General features: G+C 46.4%; 1 protein-coding gene across 3 annotated transcripts in view; it reads left to right on the forward strand.

Annotated features, from left to right (window-relative positions):
- The window catches only part of LOC135045595 (complement decay-accelerating factor-like), a 449130-nt gene that overhangs the window by 274467 nt on the left and 153210 nt on the right, over positions 1-21453 (forward strand). For all 3 annotated transcript variants that reach the window (XM_063955314.1, XM_063955312.1, XM_063955313.1), the window contains exons 7-8: positions 5918-5997; positions 21267-21446. In XM_063955314.1, the coding sequence (XP_063811384.1) occupies positions 5918-5997; positions 21267-21446 (260 nt within the window). The remainder of the gene's footprint in view (positions 1-5917; positions 5998-21266; positions 21447-21453) is intronic.

Genomic DNA, 21453 nt, shown 5'->3' on the forward strand with positions numbered 1-21453 from the left:
CAGCCACAGACAGCGTGCCACTCCCCCACTGCAGATAGTGCAGCTTCATTTAAATCTCCCGAGTCCGAGTGCTGCCGTTTGCTCCACCCCCAACTCCGAGTCTCCGCCCAATGCCTGACGTCTACCTGGTCCTTCTGTCCACTGCACTGCGTCCAGTACACCCGGCTGCACACAGTGAGTGACCTGTTCTCTCCACACTCAGCGTTGGCCGCGGCTTGAAGCTATTGTAGCGCAATGACAAGCAGCCAGTCGGGCCGCTTGTCTTTGCTCAGTGGTGGGAGGCCGCGGGCCAGGAAGGATCGGTTCGCGGGCCGTAGTTTGCCCACCCCTGTCCTATGCCATCTGGATCTGACGCTCCAGTTTCTGCAAGCCCACAGGTGGCTCATCAACTGGAAGAAATCTTCCCTGCTCAGAGCATGGTACACCTGGGGTCGTTGTTGGACACTCACAACCAGCGGTTGTTCTTGTCTCAGGAGAAAGTCCTGAAGCTTCAGGACAGGATTCGAAGCTTCCTATCTCGTCCGCAAGTGTCAATACATTCGGCAATGCAAGTGCTAGGTCTCATGGTGTCGGCTTTCGACATGGTGGAGTACGCTCAATTCCATTCCCGCCCTCTGCAGAAACTGATTCTTGCCAAGTGGGATGGCCTGCCTCACCGGATCAGGTCTCAAATGATCTCCTTGTCTCCGGAGGTCCGTCTGTCACTGAGTTGGTGGCTTCAGGGCCAACGATTGAGCAGGGGTTGTCCCTTCTGGATCTCCAACTAGGTCCTTTTGACGACAGACACCAGTCTGAGAGGTTGGGGCGCGGTGTTGGAGCAACACTCCCTTCAGGGTCGGTGGACCAAGGTGGAGTCTCTCCTCCCGATAAACATTCTGGAATTGCGGGCGGTGTTCAACTCATTGAACTTGGCCCAGCATTTAATACCGAACAGACCCGTTCAAGTACTGTTGGACAATGCCACCACGGTGGCATACATCACTCATCAAGGCGGTACTCAAAGCCGCATGGCAATGAGGGAAGTATCACGGATTCTTCAGTGGGTGGAACGCCATCTGCCAGCCATATTGACAGTTTTCATTCCGGGGTCCTAAACTGGGAAGCGGACTTTCTCAGTCGTCAGGACGTACACCCCGGAGAGTGGAGCCTCCATCCAGAAGTGTTTCAACTCCTCGTGGACAGGTGGGGCCTTCCAGATATGGACCTGATGGCGTCTTGACACAATCACAAGGTTCCGGTCTTTGGAGCAAGGACAAGGGATCCTCTAGCAGTGTTCGTGGACGCACTGGCAATTCCTTGGAACTTTCAGCTGCCATACTTGTTCCCTCCGGTGTCACTCCTGCCCAGAGTAATAAGGAAGTTCAAGCAAGAAGGAGGACTTCTGCTTCTGATCACTCCCGCATGGCCCAGACGGCATTGGTTCTCAGACCTTCAGTGTCTCTTGATAGAGCATCCCATTCTACTTCCACAGTGCCCAGATCTCCTTGTTCAGGGCCCCTGTGTATATCAGGATTTAGCCCAGGTTGGCTTTGACGGCGTGGCTCTTGAAGCTTCCGTCTTGAGGGCCAAGGGATTTTCTGAGGCGGTCATTCAAACCATGTTGAAGGCCCTGAAACCGGCTTCTGCTCGGATTTACCATAGTGTCTGGAATTCTTACTATGCTTGGTGCGCATCTAACAATCATCACATTTACAAGTTTAGGGGGTCATTCCAAGTTGATAGGTAGCTGCATTTGTTCGCAGCGCAGCGATCAGGCTAAAAAACTGCAGTTCTGCGCATGTGTATGCGGTGCAATGCTCACGCGTGATGTACGGGCACAACGACCGATGCAGTTTTGCACAGGGTCTAGGATGCATCTCAGTTGCACTGCTTGCCGCAGACTGATTGACATGAAGTGGGCGTTTCTGGGTGGGAACTGACCGTTTTTCAGAGAGTGTGCTGAAAAACGCAGGCTTGGCTGGGCGAACGCTGGGCAGGTTTGTGACGTCAACTCCGGAACTGAATAGTCTGAAGTGATCGCAAGCGCTGAGTAGGTTTTGAGCTACATTTTTTTGTAGCTGTTCTGCGATACAACCGTTCGCACTTCTGCTAAGCTGGAATACACTCCCAGTGGGCGGCGGCATAGCGTTTGTACAGCTGCTAAAAACTGCTAGCGAGCGATCAACTCGGAATGACCCCCTAAGTACGGCCAAACTTTTGGCCTTTCTACAACAGGGCCTTGACTTGGGCCTTCGTCTGGCCTCCATCAAGGTTCATATTTCTGCCTTGTCGATTTGGTTCCAGAGAAAAATTGCGACGTTACTTGATGTACATACGTTCACTCAGGGTGTGTTGCGGATTCAACTTCCCTATGTCCCGCCTGTGGCTCCTTGGGACTTGTCGGTGGTTTTGGAGGCGTTGCAAGGGTCTCCGTTTGAGCCTCTTGAATCTGCAGACCTTAAGTGGCTTACTCTTAAGGTATTGTTTCTGCTGGCTATTGCCTCTGCTAGACGGGTGTCGGATTTTGGGTGCCTTGTCTTGTAGGTCACCATATCTGATTTTTCACCGTGATCTTAGAACACATCCCGGGTATTTACCTAAGGTGGTGTCTTTCCACCTTAATCAGGAGACTGTGGTTCCGGCCTTTGCCTCTCCTGAATCGTCTTCCAAAGAGAACTGCCTCCATCAGGAAGTCGGATTCTCTCTTTATTCTGTTTGGTTTTCACAAACGTGGCTGGCCTGCTTACATGCAGACCCTGGCCAGATGGATTAGAATGGTGATTGCACATGCTTATGTTCAGGCTGCTCCTGCTACCATTAAGGCCCATTCTACTTGGTCGGTTGGACCTTCTTGGGCGGCCCGACGTGGTACGACCCTTGAACAATTGTGCAAGGCGGCTACGTTATCCTCAGTGAAAACTTTCATAAGGTACTATGTCTTTGACACTTCCGCCTCCCAGGATGCTTCCTTTGGACGCCGGGCTCTTGTGCCCGCTACAGTGCATCCCCTCCCATAAGGAACTGCTTTAGGACATCCCCAATGTAATTCCCTGTGGAGCCCAGTGTACCCCGCAGCTGAAAATGAGATTTATGGTAAGAACTTACCGTTGTTAAATTTCTTTCTGCGAGGTACACTGGGCTCCACAGGGCGCCAACCCTGACGCACTTAGCTTCTTTGGGTTGATAAGGCATTAGCCGCTGACACGTTCTCCTGTCGTGAGTGTGTGGTATATGTGGCTACTGACAGTTGTCGTCTCTTTTGCCTGCTACTGTATTGAACTGGTTAACAAAAACTGAGTTCCTGTGCACGGAGGTGGGGTTATAGAGGAGGCGGCACTATGCATTCTGGGAAGAAGCTTAAAGCGTTTAGCCTGTTGGTGCCTCGGATCAAGATCCTACTCTACACCCCAATGTCATTCCCTGTGGAGCCCAGTGTACCTTGCAGAAAGAGATTTAACAACGGTAATTTCTTACCATAAATCTCATTTTCTAATCCCAACTATCAAATATATTTTTATTCTCACTTATCAGTCACAGCTATAGAAAAGTAAAACCTCAACTCCCCTAGTTTATAATACTGTCTTTCCATCACACATTTCTGTAACTGTTGCTAACACTTTTTATCCTTCTGTCCCTTAAGACTGCTACCTTCACTCCTCATTCTCCTTTGCCCCCTAAGGGGGGTATTCAATTAGGGCTGTTTTTTTGCCAAGGCTAAAAAACTGCACTTTTTGCTATTTTTTTTGAGATTCGCCCTATTCAATAGTAAGGTCGTTTTTTCACCTAGACAAAAAATTCAAAAGCGAAAAACATGTGGATCAGTGAATCCATGTGTTTTTGCACCAGCACCAGCGAAAACATTGGCCATTTTTGCAGATTTTAATGCATTTTTCGCCAATGCCTAAAAAAGAAGTGAAAAGGCATTGGCGAAAATGCCTAAAAATTACCCGCAATTGAATACGCCAGGAGGTGAATTCGATAACTTCGAAATTGTAGGAGCTAATTGAATACTCCCCTTATTCTCTTCCAATGCTACTACTTCTTCATTTCATTTGCTGGCTCCCCTTCACTTACAGAATCTAGTTTTAGCTCCTCACTCTAGCATTCAAAGCATCTAATAGCTCTGACCTCATCTTAATCCTCCCTCCCTATTGCCCACTCTACTCTTCCTCTGACTATTGACTTACTGTACCTCTGTGCCACTACCTCATCCTACCTAAACTACAGGTTGAGTATCCCATATCCAAATATTCCGAAATACGTAATATTCCGAAATACGGACTTTTTTTTAGTGAGAGTGAGATAGTGAAACCTTTGTTTTTTGATGGCTCAATGTACACATACTTTGTTTAATACAAAGTTATTAAAAATATTGTATTAAATGACCTTCAGGCTTTGTGTATAAGGTGTATATGAAACATAAATGAATTGTGTGAATGTACATACACTTTGTTTAATGCACAAAGTTATAAAAAATATTGGCTAAAATTACCTTCAGGCTGTGTGTATAAGGTGTATATGTAACATAAATGAATTCTGTGCTTAGATTTAGGTCCCATCACCATGATATCTCATTATGGTAAGCAATTATTCCAAAATACGGAAAAATCCCATATCCAAAATACCTCTGGTCCCAAGCATTTTGGATAAGGGAGACTCAACCTGTATTAGACTTTCTACAAGTCTGTATTGTTTGAAAGGTCCATTGAAAAGGTACATGTTCATGAAAACACATACACCTTCCCCACAGTCATAACTCTGAACTCTGCCCTCCCCCCCCATTTGTCTCCTCCAAATTACGGGGTCCACCACTTTCCTGATCTGGTATCCGGTTGATAGATAGACAGTGTCTAGTTAGACAGTCAATAGATAGACACCATATGTAAGACAGACGTTAGGTCGACTGGGTCAAAAGTTGACATGGAAAAGGTAGACAGTACAAAAGGTCGACAGGGTCAAAAGGTCAACATGAAAATGGTCGACATAAAAAAGAGACACGTTTTATTTTAAAATTTTACATGTTTTTGGACTATTTCATACCTTCTCTATCCATGTCGACATAGAGTTGGTTATAAACCTTGTGGCTAGCACAGCGAGCCGCTGAGCCCGAAGCGTGGCAAGCATATGTCTTTCTACAATTGGGGGTCCCAGATGACAAAACTATCCACACAAACCACAAAAATGCAAAAAACATGGTGTCTACCTTTTTTGTGTCAACCATTTTCATGTTGACCTTTTGACCCTGTCGACCTTTTGTACTGTCTACCTTTTTCATGTCGACCTTTTGACCCTGTCGACCTAATGACCCTGTCTAAGATATGGTGTCTATCTATTGACTGTCTAACTAGACACTGTCTATCAACCCACACCCCCCTGATCTCTCTCTGCATTATCTGTCTCTAGTGTCTTCCCACTCACAGTCAACGTCTGTCATCCTTTCTGTCTGCCCTTCCCATGGCACTGGGTCGTTGAGTGATACTATTTCTAAAGCTAGGTATGCACTAAGTGGTGTGTACCTAGCAGATCCAACGAGCAACGGGACCCATCATTCGGCAAGACAACTTACCGATGCCGGGTCTGACATGGGAAGAGACGTGACATGCTGCATTCTGTAGCATGTCATTCTTCTGCAGAGCTGACTGGGAATCTCGCTAGCGACCCAAGGAAGCTTGCTTATCATGGGTACACACTAGACAATGTACCCGATATGTCGCTCCGATCCGCTGAATTAGGCAACATATTGTTTAATGTGTACCCATCTTAACTGTCACACTCTTTGTTGTCTGTATATTTCACTGTTTGATTTTCATTTTACCTTGTGCTGTCTGTTTGTACCATTTTATATTGAATAGTTTGTATTTTACGGTCATATATCCTGTATGCAGCTGCTTCTCAAGACACTGCAAAATATGTTCTTTGTTTTTTTCTTCTCTTTTAGTTACCACATAACATCCAAACGACCTTATAGAGATTGCCTAGCCGATGGAAAATGGAGTAATGATCTCCCTGAATGTGAAGGTAAACTGAAAAGCATTAGATAATAAGAAGTAGCATGATAGGAAAACAATATGGGCTACCAAAATAATATGTAACATTGGTATTTATCGTTATCGTTTATCATTTACTTATTAATGGTGTAGTAAAAAGATTATAGCAACCTGTGTTTTGGGTCCAAACTCGTAGATCTAAAGCTCAAATCCACACAAATCCACACTCCCAAAATAATTTGAAAAAGAATAATAAATTAAACATACGTTTGTGTCTTGCATTCATAATATATATATATATTATTTTAATTGAGAGTATTAATATTTCTCTTATGTCCTAGGGGATACTGGGGTCCACATTAGTGCCATGGGGTATAGACGGGTCCACCAGGAGCCATTGGCACTTTAAGAGTTTGAGAGTGTTGGCTGGCTCCTCCCTCTATACCAGTTTAGAAAATGTGCCCGGAGGAGCCGGTAACAGCTGGGGGAGCTCTCCAGAGTTTCCCTAGAAAAGTTTTATTTAGAGTTTATTATTTTACAGGGAGGCTGCTGGCAACAGCCTCCCTGCTTCGTGGGACTAAGGGGGTAAGTAGTGTCCGCCCTGCGGGGTCTGAGTTACTTACTCCGCTGACAGGACATTGAGCTCCTGAGGGGTCAGATCGCTCCCCGCCGCAGGGGATCGCTCGCCCCAGCAGCATGCCGACGCCCCCTAGCAGAGCTGAAGAATCGGTGGCGAGTGAGACACCGACCCCCCTAGCAAGCGGGGGATCGGTATGAAGATGACGGCAGCAGGGTAGGAGCGCAGTATTAACCGCGCTCCGGGAGGCTCAGTGGTACATGATGCAGCGCTGTGAGGGGCGCCCTGAGCCAGCGCTACACCCTACACTGGTCCCAAAGCCTGTCGGGGTCCTCGAATCTCAGCCAGCACTCAATCCTCAGGACAGTATAATCAGTGGAAGAGCGGGAAGACAGCGCCATTTTGGGGGCGGAGCTTCTCCTCGGAGCGGACCTAGCAGCGTTCAGCACCGTTTTCCTGACTGCACAGCGCTGATCAGGAGAAACAGGTCCCTCTACAGCAACTCCAGCTATCTGTAAACAGTACCAGGGGGTTGTAGAAGGGGGCTGCAATATGACTGTGTATCCTATTAAGGTGCACAGTCAGCGCTGACAAGGGGTCTCCCTTTGGTTAGAAGCACTGTGTGTGGGTTGGCTCTAATCTCTTTGTCTCTCTTGCCATTCTTGGCGGGGAAACTCTGTCTGCCCTTCCCTGTGTATGTGTGGAGTGTTTGGTGGTCTCCTTTAGCTATGTACAGGGACACTGTGTCATATGCTGCGAAGGATATGTCCTCCCAGGATGATCCTATTCCATCTAATCAGGATAGCACTGGTTTAGCACAGATTCCAGCAGGGGAACCTGAGTGGTTTTCCTCTATCAAATCTTGGATTTCTCAGATTTCAGACAGGGTTACAAGTAATGAATCTGCAAACCAGGTATTACAGAACTCAATGGCAGTATAGCCCGATTCTGGTACCTCTGGATGCTCCGCTATATATCCCCACAAACGTGCGCTTGTTCATGTCATGCAAGATGACACGGATGACACCACAGACGGTAATGGGGATATGTTGCGGGGGTCTGCCTCTCTTGCAAAGGGGGTGCAATTTATGATAGAGGCTATCAGGGATGTGTTGAATATTAATGATACCACACCTGAGCAGGTTGAGGAGGCTTTTTTCACTGAAAATAAGAAAGCCTTTCTCACCTTCCCTGCGTCAAAGGAATTAAATGCTATATTTGAGAAAGCATGGGAAAACCCTGAGAAAAAATTCCAGATACCCAAAAAGGGTCCAGGTGGCGTTCCCTTTCCCTGAGGAGGATAGAAAAAAATGGGAAAACCCGCCATTTGTTGACGCATCTGTGTCCAGACTCTCAAAAAAGTTGGTTTTACCTGTTCCGGGATCTACCGCCTTAAAGGAGCTGGCTGATCGTAAAATTAATATTACACTTAAATCAATGTACACCGCTTCAGGGGCCATATTATGTCCCACTATTGCTAGTGCATGGATTGCAAAAGCTATATTAAAGTGGTCAGGCACCTTACTTGAGGATTTGGATACGATGGATAAGGGTGATGTTGAATTGTTTTTGCATAACATTCACGATTCAGCAGGTTTTATGGTAGAATCCATGAAAGACCTGGGTTCCATGGCTGCAGGAATCTCTTCCATGTCTGTTTCAGCTCGTCGGGGACTGTGGCTGCGCCAGTGGTCGGCCGACACGGAATCCAGGAAAAGTGTGGAGTCCCTACCCCAAAACAAGTCAGGCTTTCTTTGGGGAAGCTGTGGATGCGTGGATATCCATGACTACAGGGGCTAAGTCTCTGTTTATTCCCTCAGCTGCACCTGCTCCGAAGAAATTCTTCTCTTCATCAGCATCACAGTCCTTTTGGCCTAACAAACCTAGAAAGGCCAAACCGTCCAATACCTTCTTTAGGGGAGGTCGAGTTAAATCCAAGAAACCTGCTGCTGCAGGTTCCCAGGAACAAATGCCTGTTTCAGGTTTGCCAAAGTTCTCCGCATGATGGTGGACTGCGCGGCCTGGAGGTGGGGCCACTCGGAGCGAGACTCAGACAGTTCAGTCACGTCTGGGTATCGTCCGGCCTGGATCCCTGGGTGATAGATATTGTGTCCCAGGGATACAGGCAGGAATTTCAGAATCTCCCTCCTCACCGATTTTTCAAATCAGGCTTGCCAGTTCTACTGGCAGACAGAACTGTCCTACAAGGGGCTGTCCAGAAGTTGGTGGAGGCACAGGTCATTGTGCCAGTTCCTCCTCATTTGCAAACCACAGGTTACTATTCGAACCTTTTCGTGGTACCGAAACCGGATGGTTCAGTCAGGCCCATTCTGAACCTAAATTCACTGAACCCCTTTCTAAAGGAGTTCAAGTTCAAAATGGAGTCTCTCCAGGCGGTGATATCAGGTTGCGAAGAGGGGGAATTCCTGGTATCCCTGGATATCAAGGATGCGTACCTCCACATTCCGATTTGGCTGCCGCATCAGGCTTATCTCCGTTTTGCATTACTGGACTGTCATTTCCAGTTCCAGGCCCTGCCATTCAGCCTCTCAACAGCACCGAGGGTGTTCACCAAGGTGATGGCAGAGATGATGGTTCTCCTCCGCAAACAAGGGGTGAACATCATTCCATATCTGGACGATCTGCTGATAAAGGCATCGTCCAAGGTGAAGTTGTTGCAGTCCATTGTTCTCACAACCCACCTACTCAGACTCCACGGTGAGATTCTGAACCTTCCAAAATCACAATTGGAACCAACCCAGAGGTTGTCTTTTCTGGAGATGATCCTCGACACAGAAGTGCAGAAGGTGTTTCTTCCACAGGAAAAGGTGTTGGTGATACAAACTATGGTCCAGGATGTCCTGAAGCCAGCCCGGGTGTCGGTTAATCAATGCATTCACCTTTTGGGAAAGATGGTGGCCTCTTACGTGGCTCTCCAGTACGGGAGGTTCCGTGCTCGGGCCTTCCAACTGTATCTCCTGGACAAATGGCGAGGATCTCATCTTCACATGCACCAGAGAATTAGTCTGTCACCAAAGGCAAGGATTTCACTCCTCTGGTGGCTGCAAGTGCCTCACCTTCTGGAAGGACGCAGATTCGGGATTCAGGACTGGGTCCTTCTAACCACGGATGCAAGCCTTCGGGGCTGGGGCGCAGTCACTCATGGGGAAACCTTCCAAGGAAGGTGGTCAAGTCTGGAAGCCGGCCTGCCGATCAACCTCCTGGAACTAAGAGCCATCTACAACGGTCTTCTTCAGGCAGCCCATCTTTTAAAAGATCGGGCCATTCAAGTACAGTAGGACAATGTAACGACGGTGGCTTACATAAACCGACAGGGCGGAACGAAGAGCAGAGCGGCAATGTCAGAGGTGACAAGAATCATCCTCTGGGCAGAAAGACACGCGTTGGCGCTCTCAGCAATCTTCCTTTCCGGGAGTGGACAACTTGGAAGCAGACTTCCTCAGCAGACACTATCTCCATCCAGGGGAGTGGGGTCTCCATCCGGAGGTGTTCACAGACGTGATCAGTCGTTGGGGCGTGCCTCAAATAGACATGATGGACTCACATCTCAACAAGAAACTTCGGAGGTATTGTTCCAGGTCCAGAGACCCACAAGCAGTGGCGGTGGATGCCCTGGTAACTCCGTGGGTGTTAAAGTCAGTGTATGTGTTCCCTCCACTTCCACTCATTCCAAGAATCCTAAAGCTCATAAAGAGAACAAGGGTTCAGGCAATTCTCATTGCTCCGGACTGGCCAAGGCGAGCTTTGTACGCGGATCTTCTGGACCTATTGCTGGAAGACCCGCGGCTTCTTCCTCTTTTCGAGAACCTTCTGCAACAGGGGGCGTTCGCTTATCAGGACTTACCATGGCTGCGTTTGACGGCATGGCGGTTGAACACCAGATCTTAGCCCGAAAGGGTATTCCGAGCAAGGTTATTCCTACCCTAATACAGGCTAGGAAAGAGGTAACGTCTAAACACTACCATCACATTTGGAAAAAATATGTTTCTTGGGGTGAATCCAAGAAGTTTCGTACGGTGGAGTTTAAACTTGGACGGTTTCTCCTTTTCCTGGCTGCCCTTCCTGATGCTCAGACCTTTTTGAAAGGGGTTCTGCATATCCAGCCTCCCTTTGTGGCGCCGACGGCGCCCTGGGATCTTAACGTGGTGTTGCACTTCCTGCAATCGGATTGATTTGAGCCTTTACAGGAGGCTGAGGTTAAGTTTCGTACGTGGAAGGCTGTCACTTTGTTGGCCTTAGCTTCTGCTCGACGTGTGTCGGAATTGGGGGACTTGTCCTGTAAAAGCCCTATTTAATCTTCCATGAAGATAGAGCTGAGCTCAGGATGCGTCAGCAGTTCCTTCGAAAGGTTGTGTCGGCTTTTCATATCAACCAACCACTTGTGGTACCAGTGGATACTGACTCCTCAATTACATATATGTCCTTGGATGTTGTATGGGCTTTGAAAATCTTATGTGAAGAGGACTGCTTGTCATAGGAAAACGGACTCTCTGTTTGTTCTGTATGATCCCAAGAAAATTGGGTGTCCGTCTGCTTTGAAGCAGACGATCTCTCGCTAGAACAGGTTCGCTATCCAGCATGCATATTCTTCGGCAGGTTTGCAGTGTCCGAAATCGGCTAAGGCCCACTTTACTCGTAAGGTGGGATCTTCCTGGCGGCTTCCCCGGGTTTCTCGGCTTTGCATCTTTTCCGAGCGGCTACTTGGACTGGGTTGAACACGTTTGCTAAGTTCTACAAGTTCGATACTCTGGCCTCTGAGTACCTAAAGTTTGGTCAAGCAGTTCTGCAGGAGCCTCCGCGCTCTCTACCTTTGGTACATCCCCATGGTACTAATGTGGACCCCAGCATCCTCTTGGACATAAGAGAAAATAGGATTTTAATTACCTACCGGTAAATGCTTTTCTCGTAGTCCGTAGAGGATGCTGGGTGCCCGCCCCCAGCCCTTTGTTTTCCTGCAGTGGTTCTTTGGTTCAGTACAACTTTGTGTTAGTTACGTACTGCTGTTGTTACTTGGTAAGTAATGTTTCAGTGGTTGTTGAGTTTCAAGCTAGTTAGCTTGGTTTGCCTTGTATGTGTGAGCTGGTGTGAATCTCACCACTATCTGTGTATAATCCTTCTCTCAAAGATATCCGTCTCCTCGGGCACAGTTTCTAGACTGAGTCTGGTAGGAGGGGCATAGAGGGAGGAGCCAGCCCACACTCTCAAACTCTTAAAGTGCCAATGGCTCCTGGTGGACCCGTCTATACCCCATGGTACTAATGTGGACCCCAGCATCCTCTACGGCTCCGCGCTCATTCATCGCTGGTGCCCCGTCACTTGTGCAAGCAGGCCAATATGGACGATCTCGTCCATATTTGCCTGCACTGCTATGGAGCCGGTTGACGAGGGAGTGAAGAAACTTCACTCCCCCCGTCGCTGCCCTCCCACCACCGGGTCGCCCGTATCCGCCGCCAGGAAGCTCAGCGGCGGAGCCCGCAGTGTGTAGGGCCCATTAGGGTAGAACTTATGTTGTAACCACCGCATGGTCTTAGCGGCCTTAGCAGATAAAATTTTATACAATTGGCCTTTTAGAGCCAAAATGTTACTATATAGTGAGCGATTGCTTAAGATCCGCCACTGTCCGGCGATCCTGCAATTTTGGGGCTTTAGTAAGAGAAACAAAGTGACCCACAATGGAGGCCTTATGTGCTTTCCAATCTAGAGCTTGTGAGATCTCTTCTGTGGCATTCAAGAAAAAAATTCCTCTAATACTCTATCAGTCTGAGTAACATAATCTTTTTTTTCATAAGTAGAGTGGAATTTAGTCTCCAACAAAATCTGTGGAGGGTTTAGGAGTAGTGGAAAGAGTACTGGCGCCGGCTGTTAGTCCAAATAATAAAGTGACAATTGCACTATTATCACACTAAAATAAAGATACAATTTATTACACACTCATAAAATGAGGTCTTATGCCCTTCAATCGATTAAAAAAGGATGTACCATAAAACATTTGATATCATATGCAGATATACCACTTGTTTTCCCCCTCAATAGTTACTTAAGCCACACTATCTGGCTAGCACTCAGTTCCAGAAAAACTCACAAGTTCATTTGAGTATGGAATATTACCAGATCTTCTCAGAGGTAGTCCCCTAGGTATCTCAATTAAAACGGAGATCCAAGTTGCAAACGTGGGTTGATCCGGATCCACAGATGCTTGTGTAGGTATTGTCCAATGGATGCAAATTAATGCCAGGAGTGTGAATAGGGGGGGTTAACGCTCATGGTCATGAAGGATGTGGTTCAACGCGTTTCGCTGGTCCAATAACTGCCAGCTTCCTCAGGAGCAATATATTCTATATCTAAGGAGTAGAGGAGACAGTCAGAGAGGCAGATAAATGATTGGACCATACTACTGGGGAGACCCAAACCTTGACCAAGCCCTGCACTGAGGTAGAATCCACTAAAAAAGGTCAAGTCTAGAGTGGATGCCATGAGGAATAGAGTAATGTGTATACGTACACTCACAAGGATACAAAACCCTCCAAGCATCATTGTACCCATGGGGCGTGATGGAGTCAGCTAACCGCTTGGATTCCCTAACTGTGGAAGAACTAGATTGAGTACGGTCTCAAAATAAATCAGGTGAAGCATTGAAGTCCCCGCCAATTATCACCCGTCCCTTCATAAGTTTTTCAAGTTGAAAGTAAAAGTCGCAGTTAGAGGTACCTTGCTCCATATTAGGGGAGTGAACTGAGGCCACAGGTAAGAAAGAGTGACCCAAATGTAAAACAACAATATTAAAGCGCCCCTTGGGATACGAAAAAAGTATCTTCAACAGTGTATGTAAGTGAAGTATGTAGCAAAATGGCAGTGCCCTTATTTTTCTTTGGAGTTGTAGAATAGGATAAGCCATTGAAGCTAATGAGGGATGAGCAGTTTTAAAGTGTGTCTCTTGTAAAAGAATTATGTTGGCTTTCTGTTTTTAAAAAAATTGGATAGCCATGGTTCATTTATGGGGGGAATTTAATCCGTTGACATTCAACGTTAAAATGTTTTATTCCAGTAGAGGACTTGGTTTAGGGGAGACCTAAAGGTCCAGGGTATAGTGCAGAGCTGAACAGGGTGGAGATGAGGGGGGCAGGAGAGATTAGGGATAAGCAATACAAGGAGCGGAGGCCGAGAGGTCAACCGAGTAACTGGGAAAGATCGCAGTCTCGTGGACTCGACATATAACATCATCACAGAACCCCATCCACATAGGGGGATGTCCAGATGTTGTGGGGGTGAGGTCTCTAGGAGAACAGAAATGTGACAACTTTTTGTTACCCAAACCAACAGTAAAATTGGGATCACTAACATGGTTACTGGGGAGCCTGCAAGGCAGACAGCAACACCCCAACTATAGGGACATAGGGGGTCATTCCGACCCAATCGCTCGCTGCAGTTTGTCGCAGTGAAGCGATCGGGTCATAACTGCGCATGCGCCGGCGCCGCAGTGCACCGGCGCATAGCAGTCGTCGCTGCCTAGCTATCGCCTCTGAGACAAAGGCGGTCTCTAGGCGGCAGGGGGCTGAACGGCGGCATAAAGCTGCCATTTAGTAGGCGTGGTCCGGCCAATGCAGGCGTGGCCGGACCATTGGGGGGGCGTGCCGCGGCGGCTGCATGACATCTCACGCAGCCACTGCGGCCAGCGGCAGCAACACACAACTCCCGGCCAGCCGCAGGAGCCAGCACTGACATGCGGGGGGCGGACTAGCCCTGTGCTGGGCGTCCCCACGCATGTCAGGAAAGATGATCGTAGCTCTGCTAAATTTAGCACAGCTACGATCAACTCGGAATGACCCCCATAGTTCACAAAATATCCTATTGACGAGAGAGGGTCTATTCCAAGACTGGAAAAACCTGAACAGGCGGCAAGTTGCACCCTAGAGTGTTAGGAAACATTATCACTTTATAATGGGCAGAGACATAGGAACAAAGACATGTAGCATATAATAGGGATAAGATAATAACAACAAAAACATCAATTATATCAACCCTGAACAGCAGCGTGAGGAGGCTCTGTAATAGTCACATAATCGCATTACAATATCATTAAACTAAGCGATCAGAGCAAATGCCTGTAATATGGAAAAAAGAGAACCTCAAGCCACTTTGCAGAAAGTAGGAGCAAAAAATAGAAACATATAAGAAACAATAAGACGTAAATTAACACTGTATTAGCAAACCTGAGCAAACAAAAAAAAAAAGTACACAAGTCTTTGCAATGAACCTGAAAGTCCAGAGGATAATTAGTGAAGCAATCAAGTGGTCGACCATTCAGCATGCGGAGGCGACTTTGACTTAGAACCCCCTAGAGTGTCTGGAGATGGCGCAGGGGGAGAGGCGGAGTAAAGCCCTAATCGTCTGAGAGCTTCCAAGCCATCATCCGGGTTCTTCATGGAATGATTTCGACCATTGAAGTAGAATTGGAAATCCCCATCTATAAGGAATCTTGTGGTTGCTCAAGACTTTGGTGACAGGCAACATCTCTTTTATTTTTTAGAGTGGAAGGAGCCAGGTCCTGAAATATGAGAAGATGCGATCCTTTGTAGCAGGGACACTATAGCAAGCAATTAGAACTTTTGTTTTTATTGTGGAAGAAGTGCATCCGGAGAATGACGTCCCTTGGAGATTGGTCTGAAGGCGGTTTCGCACGAAAAGCCCTATGAGCGCTATCCAATAAGAATTAATCCTCAGAAAGGTCCGGGAGTAATTGATGAAACAGGCCCATAAGATAGTCAGGTAATGTGGTTGTATCTACCGACTCTGGCACATTTTGTATCCGCAAGTTGTTTCTGCGTGAGCGAGTCTCAAGATCCTCAACATGCTCACGCATGAGGTAAACCTCTGAACGCAATTCCAAAACCTCCTGAGTGATAACATCCTGATAATTGCAGATATAGTCAGTTCTTCATTCTAAGGCTTCAGTGTGAGACCCCCAGAGAGGAGATTTCCATTTTAACTTCCTGTATGGCCGCTCGTAATTCAATTCGGAATGTGGTCGCAATCCTTTGTACTAAGGAGTCATACAGATCAGCATCAGCAGGAAGAGTTGAATCAGATCTAGACGGGGAGGATCCCGAATCCTGTACAGTTCCTGGCGAAGCTGGTTGTTGATTCGTATTTTTGCCCCATTTAGGGCCGAAAAGGAAGATGAGTCTCCAGGGGGAGCTTTATGATTCTTACTAGCAATGTCCAGAATAGTTCTGAGCAGCGGTGTAACAATATATAGAAAAAGCAGCTGTATTTTAAAGGAAATGAGTGATAATGTATTTGAGGGTGAGGGAAGAGAAGATGTGGTAAGACCCAGTGCCTCGCAGTAAAACAGGTGTATCTCACATGTACACAGGGAAAGTCAGAGACCTGACCACCAGTGTCTCCAAATTCCAGAGGATGGAAAACTGAGCTGTATAGATCCCAATAATGATATAAAATAAGTATCCCAGGTGTAAGAGTCCCGCACTGTGTGGAGGAAAGCAAGTCCACTACAAGGGAGATGTTCTGCCAGAGGAGCCAGGGAGTAAATCAGAGCCAGACCAGTGTAAATCCTCTGAGAGGAGCGAAGATGCCTGGACAGTGTGGTCTGCAGTGTAACACAGAAGGGCACAGTAATCAAAGCAACACTCACAGTGTCAGCAGATGCAGCCAGGACTGGAGGAGACCACCAGGAGAGATGCAGTGTGTAGTGAGCTGTAACAGTGGGGTTGGCATCCAGTAATTATAATCCACAGCCAGGGCAATATTAAATTAAAAGCGCCCACAAGCAGGATTTACAAATGTCTAGGAGGCAAGGCAGGAACACAGATACAGATACCAACTCACCACCACCAGGGAGTTCAAGGGAGCAGCAGCAAAGGTCTGGAACCACTTCCAAGATGGCAGAGGGTGTCCCCCACTCCACAGGCACTACAGCAGGGAGGCTCAGCAGTGTGCACAGGAGGTATGCGCTGTGTCCTCACAGCGTTAGCAGCGGTCGTCAGGGCCAGAAAGAAGCCCCAAGCAGGAGCTCTGTAGCGTCTGGATCCCAGTGCCGGAGGTACCACGCAGGGCGGCGCCGGGCGCACAGTCTAACAGAGCCCAGAAGATAGAGCCCTCCACAGGAGGAGAAGAGTCGGCGGGTAAGGCAGTCCGGAGGTGCAGGCGATAGACCAGTGGCACCAGGAAAGATCGGGGAGAAGGCACCAGCTCTGCCGTATCATTGCTGCAGGTGACAGAGCAGATTAGGAATCAGCCTCGTCGTGTCACCCCAACCCCGTATTCAAGTTTACAGCGGGAGCCCACAGAATCTGCTGCCGTCCGTGCAGCCAGCCAAGCCACGCTCCCCTGCACTGAGTTTTTTTTATTTATTCGCTTGTGCCCTTTCAATGAATAGCTTTAGCTGACATGTTTATAAAAGTAGTAAAGGGGCATCTCTCTGCACTATTAGATACACAGTAGACTTAGGGTGGGTACATACTTGCGCCAATTTTCCTTTGCCCCGCACCATGCCAAATTGCCTGTACACACTACCAATGTAATGAATGACGGAACGACATCTCATTCCGTCCCTCATTACATTGCACTGGGTCGCACGCGATATCGCATGTGACCCATGGGGAGAGCGCAATCACGGGTACACATTAGAACATTTTTTTTATCTATTTATTTATAATGGTAGTACACAATAAAAATACAATAACAGACAATAGAGCAGTCACAACAGAGTACCCAACAAAGAAAATCAAACACCTGTATAAAATAAGTATAGATGTCGTGACTAAAAGTACAAAAGTGATACAGATAATAGATAGAAATATATCTTTTCAAATATGAGTATAAAACAACATAGATCAAAAGAGACATCATCAAACTACCAGTTTTTACATTTTCAGGTACTTTTAAACCAGTAAAACATACACATAATACCAATTTAGACTAGAGTCTAAGAAAAATAATTATAAAGAAAATGGGGAGGAGAGAAAACTTAAAAAGTAAAATAAGTAAAAATAAAAATAATAATAATTATCAACCCAAGCCAGGCAGACTGCGATTAAAGTGAGAGAACCATGTTGTCCAAACATCATGGAATTTGGCTACAATGTCATGGAGAAGAGCAATAATGTACTCCATGGAAGCAATGTACCAAACCTTATTAATTAAGGCTACAATAGAGGGTGCATTGGGCTGCTTCCATTTCAAAGCTATGAGCAGTATGGCAGCATTAAAAACATGGCCACAGAGCTTATCAAAAGGTTTAGACAACTCCGGAACTGGTAAGCAAAGCAGTGCATAAAGGGGCTCTTTAGGAAGCATGGAGGTGGCGAGACTACCCAACAATAAGGGGGCATTTCCAGCATATGTGAAAATAGGTACCTGTGTTACCGCAATTACACCAACATAGATTGGAGGACATTGGATAGATAGAATGTAACTTTTCAGGAACCAAATACCACCGAGTATAAACTTTATACGAATTCTCTTTCAAGTTAGCATTAATAGAAGTCTTAGCTACTCTCTGACGGATGACAGACCATTCCTCAACTTCTAAGCTTTTCCCTAGGTCTTTTTCCCATGCCGCTTCAAAAGGTTCTTTGGCTGTGGAGGATGAAGAGTCTAAAATAGAATATAGAATAGATATAGCTCCCCGTTGTCCCGGGTCATATGTACATAAACGTTCAAAAAGATAGAGGTCTCTAAATGTCTATGATTTACTGAGGGAATGAATAAAGCTGACTATCTGCATATAAGCAAACTGGTGGTTAGCGTGCATCTCAAATTTCTTGCATAAATCGTCAAAAGTTCGAGGAGCAAAGTTTCCCAAAATGTGATGCACTCTAGTGATCCCCGCTGTTACCCAAGGGCGGATATCTGTACCTACACAACCCATGGAGAAATGAGGGTGTCGCCATAGAGGCGTCAGAGGTGAGAGATATGGACCCAAGTACAGCCATTTATTTAGGCTATCCCAAACCCTCAGTGTCGCTCTGACACAAGGAACTGCACAGACGGAGGCTGGTCTCAGACAAGGGGGAAGCCAAGGAAGAAATCCCACGTGGTGTTCAACAATGAGATCACTTTCTATATTTACCCACTTCTTAGTACTCGCATCTACATGCCATGACATTATGTGACTTTGCTGAGTGGCGTAAAAATATCTTTCGAAAATAGGGAGGCCGAGACCTTCATTAGTCACAGATTTAGCCAAACAGTGTCTACGATTACAAGGTTTCTTACCCATCCATATAAATTTGCCACAAAGTGTTTGTATTGTATGAAGAAATTTGGTAGGCACAGTAATAGGAATCGTCTGGAATAGATAAAGTAATCTTGGCAAGATGTTCACCTTGACAGAATAAATGCGTCCTGTCCATGAGATACAACAGGAAGCCCATTTAGTTAAATCTGATTGGATGGAATGTAAAAGAGGAATATAATTGGCCTTGTACAGGTGGTCATATTCTTTCGTAATTTGGATGCCCAAGTATTTAAGCGATTTTGCTCGCCATAAGTACGTGAATTCACGTTCCAAAAGAGTCAAATCAGAGGGAGCAAGGTGAAATGCCATTGCTACTGACTTAGGGGGGCATTCCGAGTTGGTCGCTCGCTAGCAACTTTTTGCTGTGCTGCGATCAGATAGTCGCCGCCTATGGGGGAGTATATTTTCGCTTTGCAAGTGTGCGAACGCTTTTTGCAGCAGACGGCAAAAAAAGTTTTATGCAGTTTCTGAGTAGCTCTGCACTTACTCAGCCGCTGCGATCACTTCAGCGTGTCCGATCCCGGAATTGACGTCAGACACCCGCCCTGCAAACGCTTGGACACGCCTGCGTTTTTCCAAACACTCCCAGAAAACAGTCAGTTGACACCCACAAACGCCCTCTTTCTGTCAATCACCTTGCGATCGGCTGTGCAAATGGATTCTTCGTTAAATCCATTGCCCAGCACCAATCCTCTTTGTACCCATACGATGCACCTGCGCATTGCGATGCATACGCATGCCCAGTTTTGCGAGATTTAACCTGATCGCAGCGCTGCAAAAAGTTGCTAATGAGAGATCAACTCGGAATGATCCCCTTAGTTCTATTAATCTTGTACCCAGAATACGTGCCACACAAAGCCAATTCTTCCAAAGTAAAAAGAGAGGTCAGAGGAGAGGACAATGTCAACAACACGTCGTCCGCAAACAACGACAATTTATAATCAGACTTCGCAACTGAAATACCCTTAACGTCAGGATTGTTTCGAATTTTAGCTGCCAGAGGTTCTACACTTAAAGCATATAGCAGAGGGGAGAGCGGGCAGCCCTGTCTAGTCCCATTACTCAAATCAAATGGCAGCGAAGAAAGCCCATTGACAAATACAGTAGCTGTAGGATTGCAACATAAAGCCTGTATTGCAGTGAGAAAGTCACCGCAAAGACCATAAGATTGCAAAGCCTGAAACATAACCCTAATCCCTAACAAGATGCCAAGCTGTTGTTATCCACTGTGATCACACAGCAGAGAACAAGGTGGTAAAAGATGGCCCCCTCTAAGGGGTATATTTTCTAAAGTGTGGATTTATAGAAGTGGAGCAATCAATCAGCTTCAGCTTAGCATTTATCTAGAACCCAGGGGCAAATGCAGGATCCAGTAATGTGTGTACATGTCTGAGTATATATATATATATATATATATATATATACACACACACACATATATATATGTGTGTATATACAGTGTCTCTCAATCTATATATATATATATATATATATACATACATACAGCACAGCACAAACATTTATTCATATAGACACACATACCGTACCTCGTACGTACGTACGTACGTACGTACGTACGTACGTACGTACGTACGTACGTACGTACGTACGTACACAGAGACACGCACACATACATACACACAAACTTAACATACTGTATACAGTACATATTGCATATATAGTACTGTACCATGCGGGAGCAGACGGCGGCACTGTGTGGACGGTGGGAGCTGCTATGGCTGAGCATGCGCAGCCGGCAGCTCCCCCAGGACATTCTCCATGCAGAGAGCTACATAGCTCCCTGCTGCTACAGTTCCGCTGTCGCGGTCGCGCACGCGATCGCGGCTTTTACTGAGACGGAGACACTCCTGTCTCCGTCTCAAATATAAAAATGTTGGCTCATCAGTGGGGGGGGGGGGGTTCCAGGTACTCGGAAACCCCCCCTGCGTGCGCCACTGGAACCTTCTATAATATAATGGCTAGAATCTTATTGGTTGCTATGGACAACATCTCCACTTCTATAAACCCACACTTTAGTAAATAGACCCCTAGTATTCCACTTTGGATGCACGGCTGATCAGGAGACCTGACACGCAGCTTTCTAGTTGCAGGATGGTGAGATAGAGGTATAACTTTTGTCAAATATGTTATTTATGAGTATTTTGACCTTGTTATTTTTTGTGCAGATATTTTCTATCAAGTTGCTCCTTGGTGTTACCTAAAACCACCCTGTTGTGAGTAGTATTGTTTAGACAGGAAATGCCATGTTTCCCTGTTGATCCCAACTTAAATCTCAGTAGGTTTGATAGCAAAGTAGCATAGAATTCATATCCAGCAATAGCTGAAAATACTCCGTACAGATGCAAGTTACAAAATAATTTAGTATATAGGACTGTTCCATCACAGAACGAATCTTTCCAATCAACTATTACTTTTTTTCCAGCTGTTATCTGTAGTCCACCAGAAAAGCCAATTAATGGATCATTTGATCCCTATAAGGATGAGTACACCTTCTTGGATGCTGTAACATTTTCATGTAAAAGGGGTTTACACTTTGTTGGTGAAGCTACCATATCCTGCACAGCTGAGGGATCATGGAGTGCTACAACTCCTACATGCACAGGTCAGAA

Source organism: Pseudophryne corroboree, chromosome 2 (genome assembly GCF_028390025.1).
Source record: "Pseudophryne corroboree isolate aPseCor3 chromosome 2, aPseCor3.hap2, whole genome shotgun sequence".
In the NCBI taxonomy this organism is placed as follows: domain Eukaryota; kingdom Metazoa; phylum Chordata; class Amphibia; order Anura; family Myobatrachidae; genus Pseudophryne; species Pseudophryne corroboree.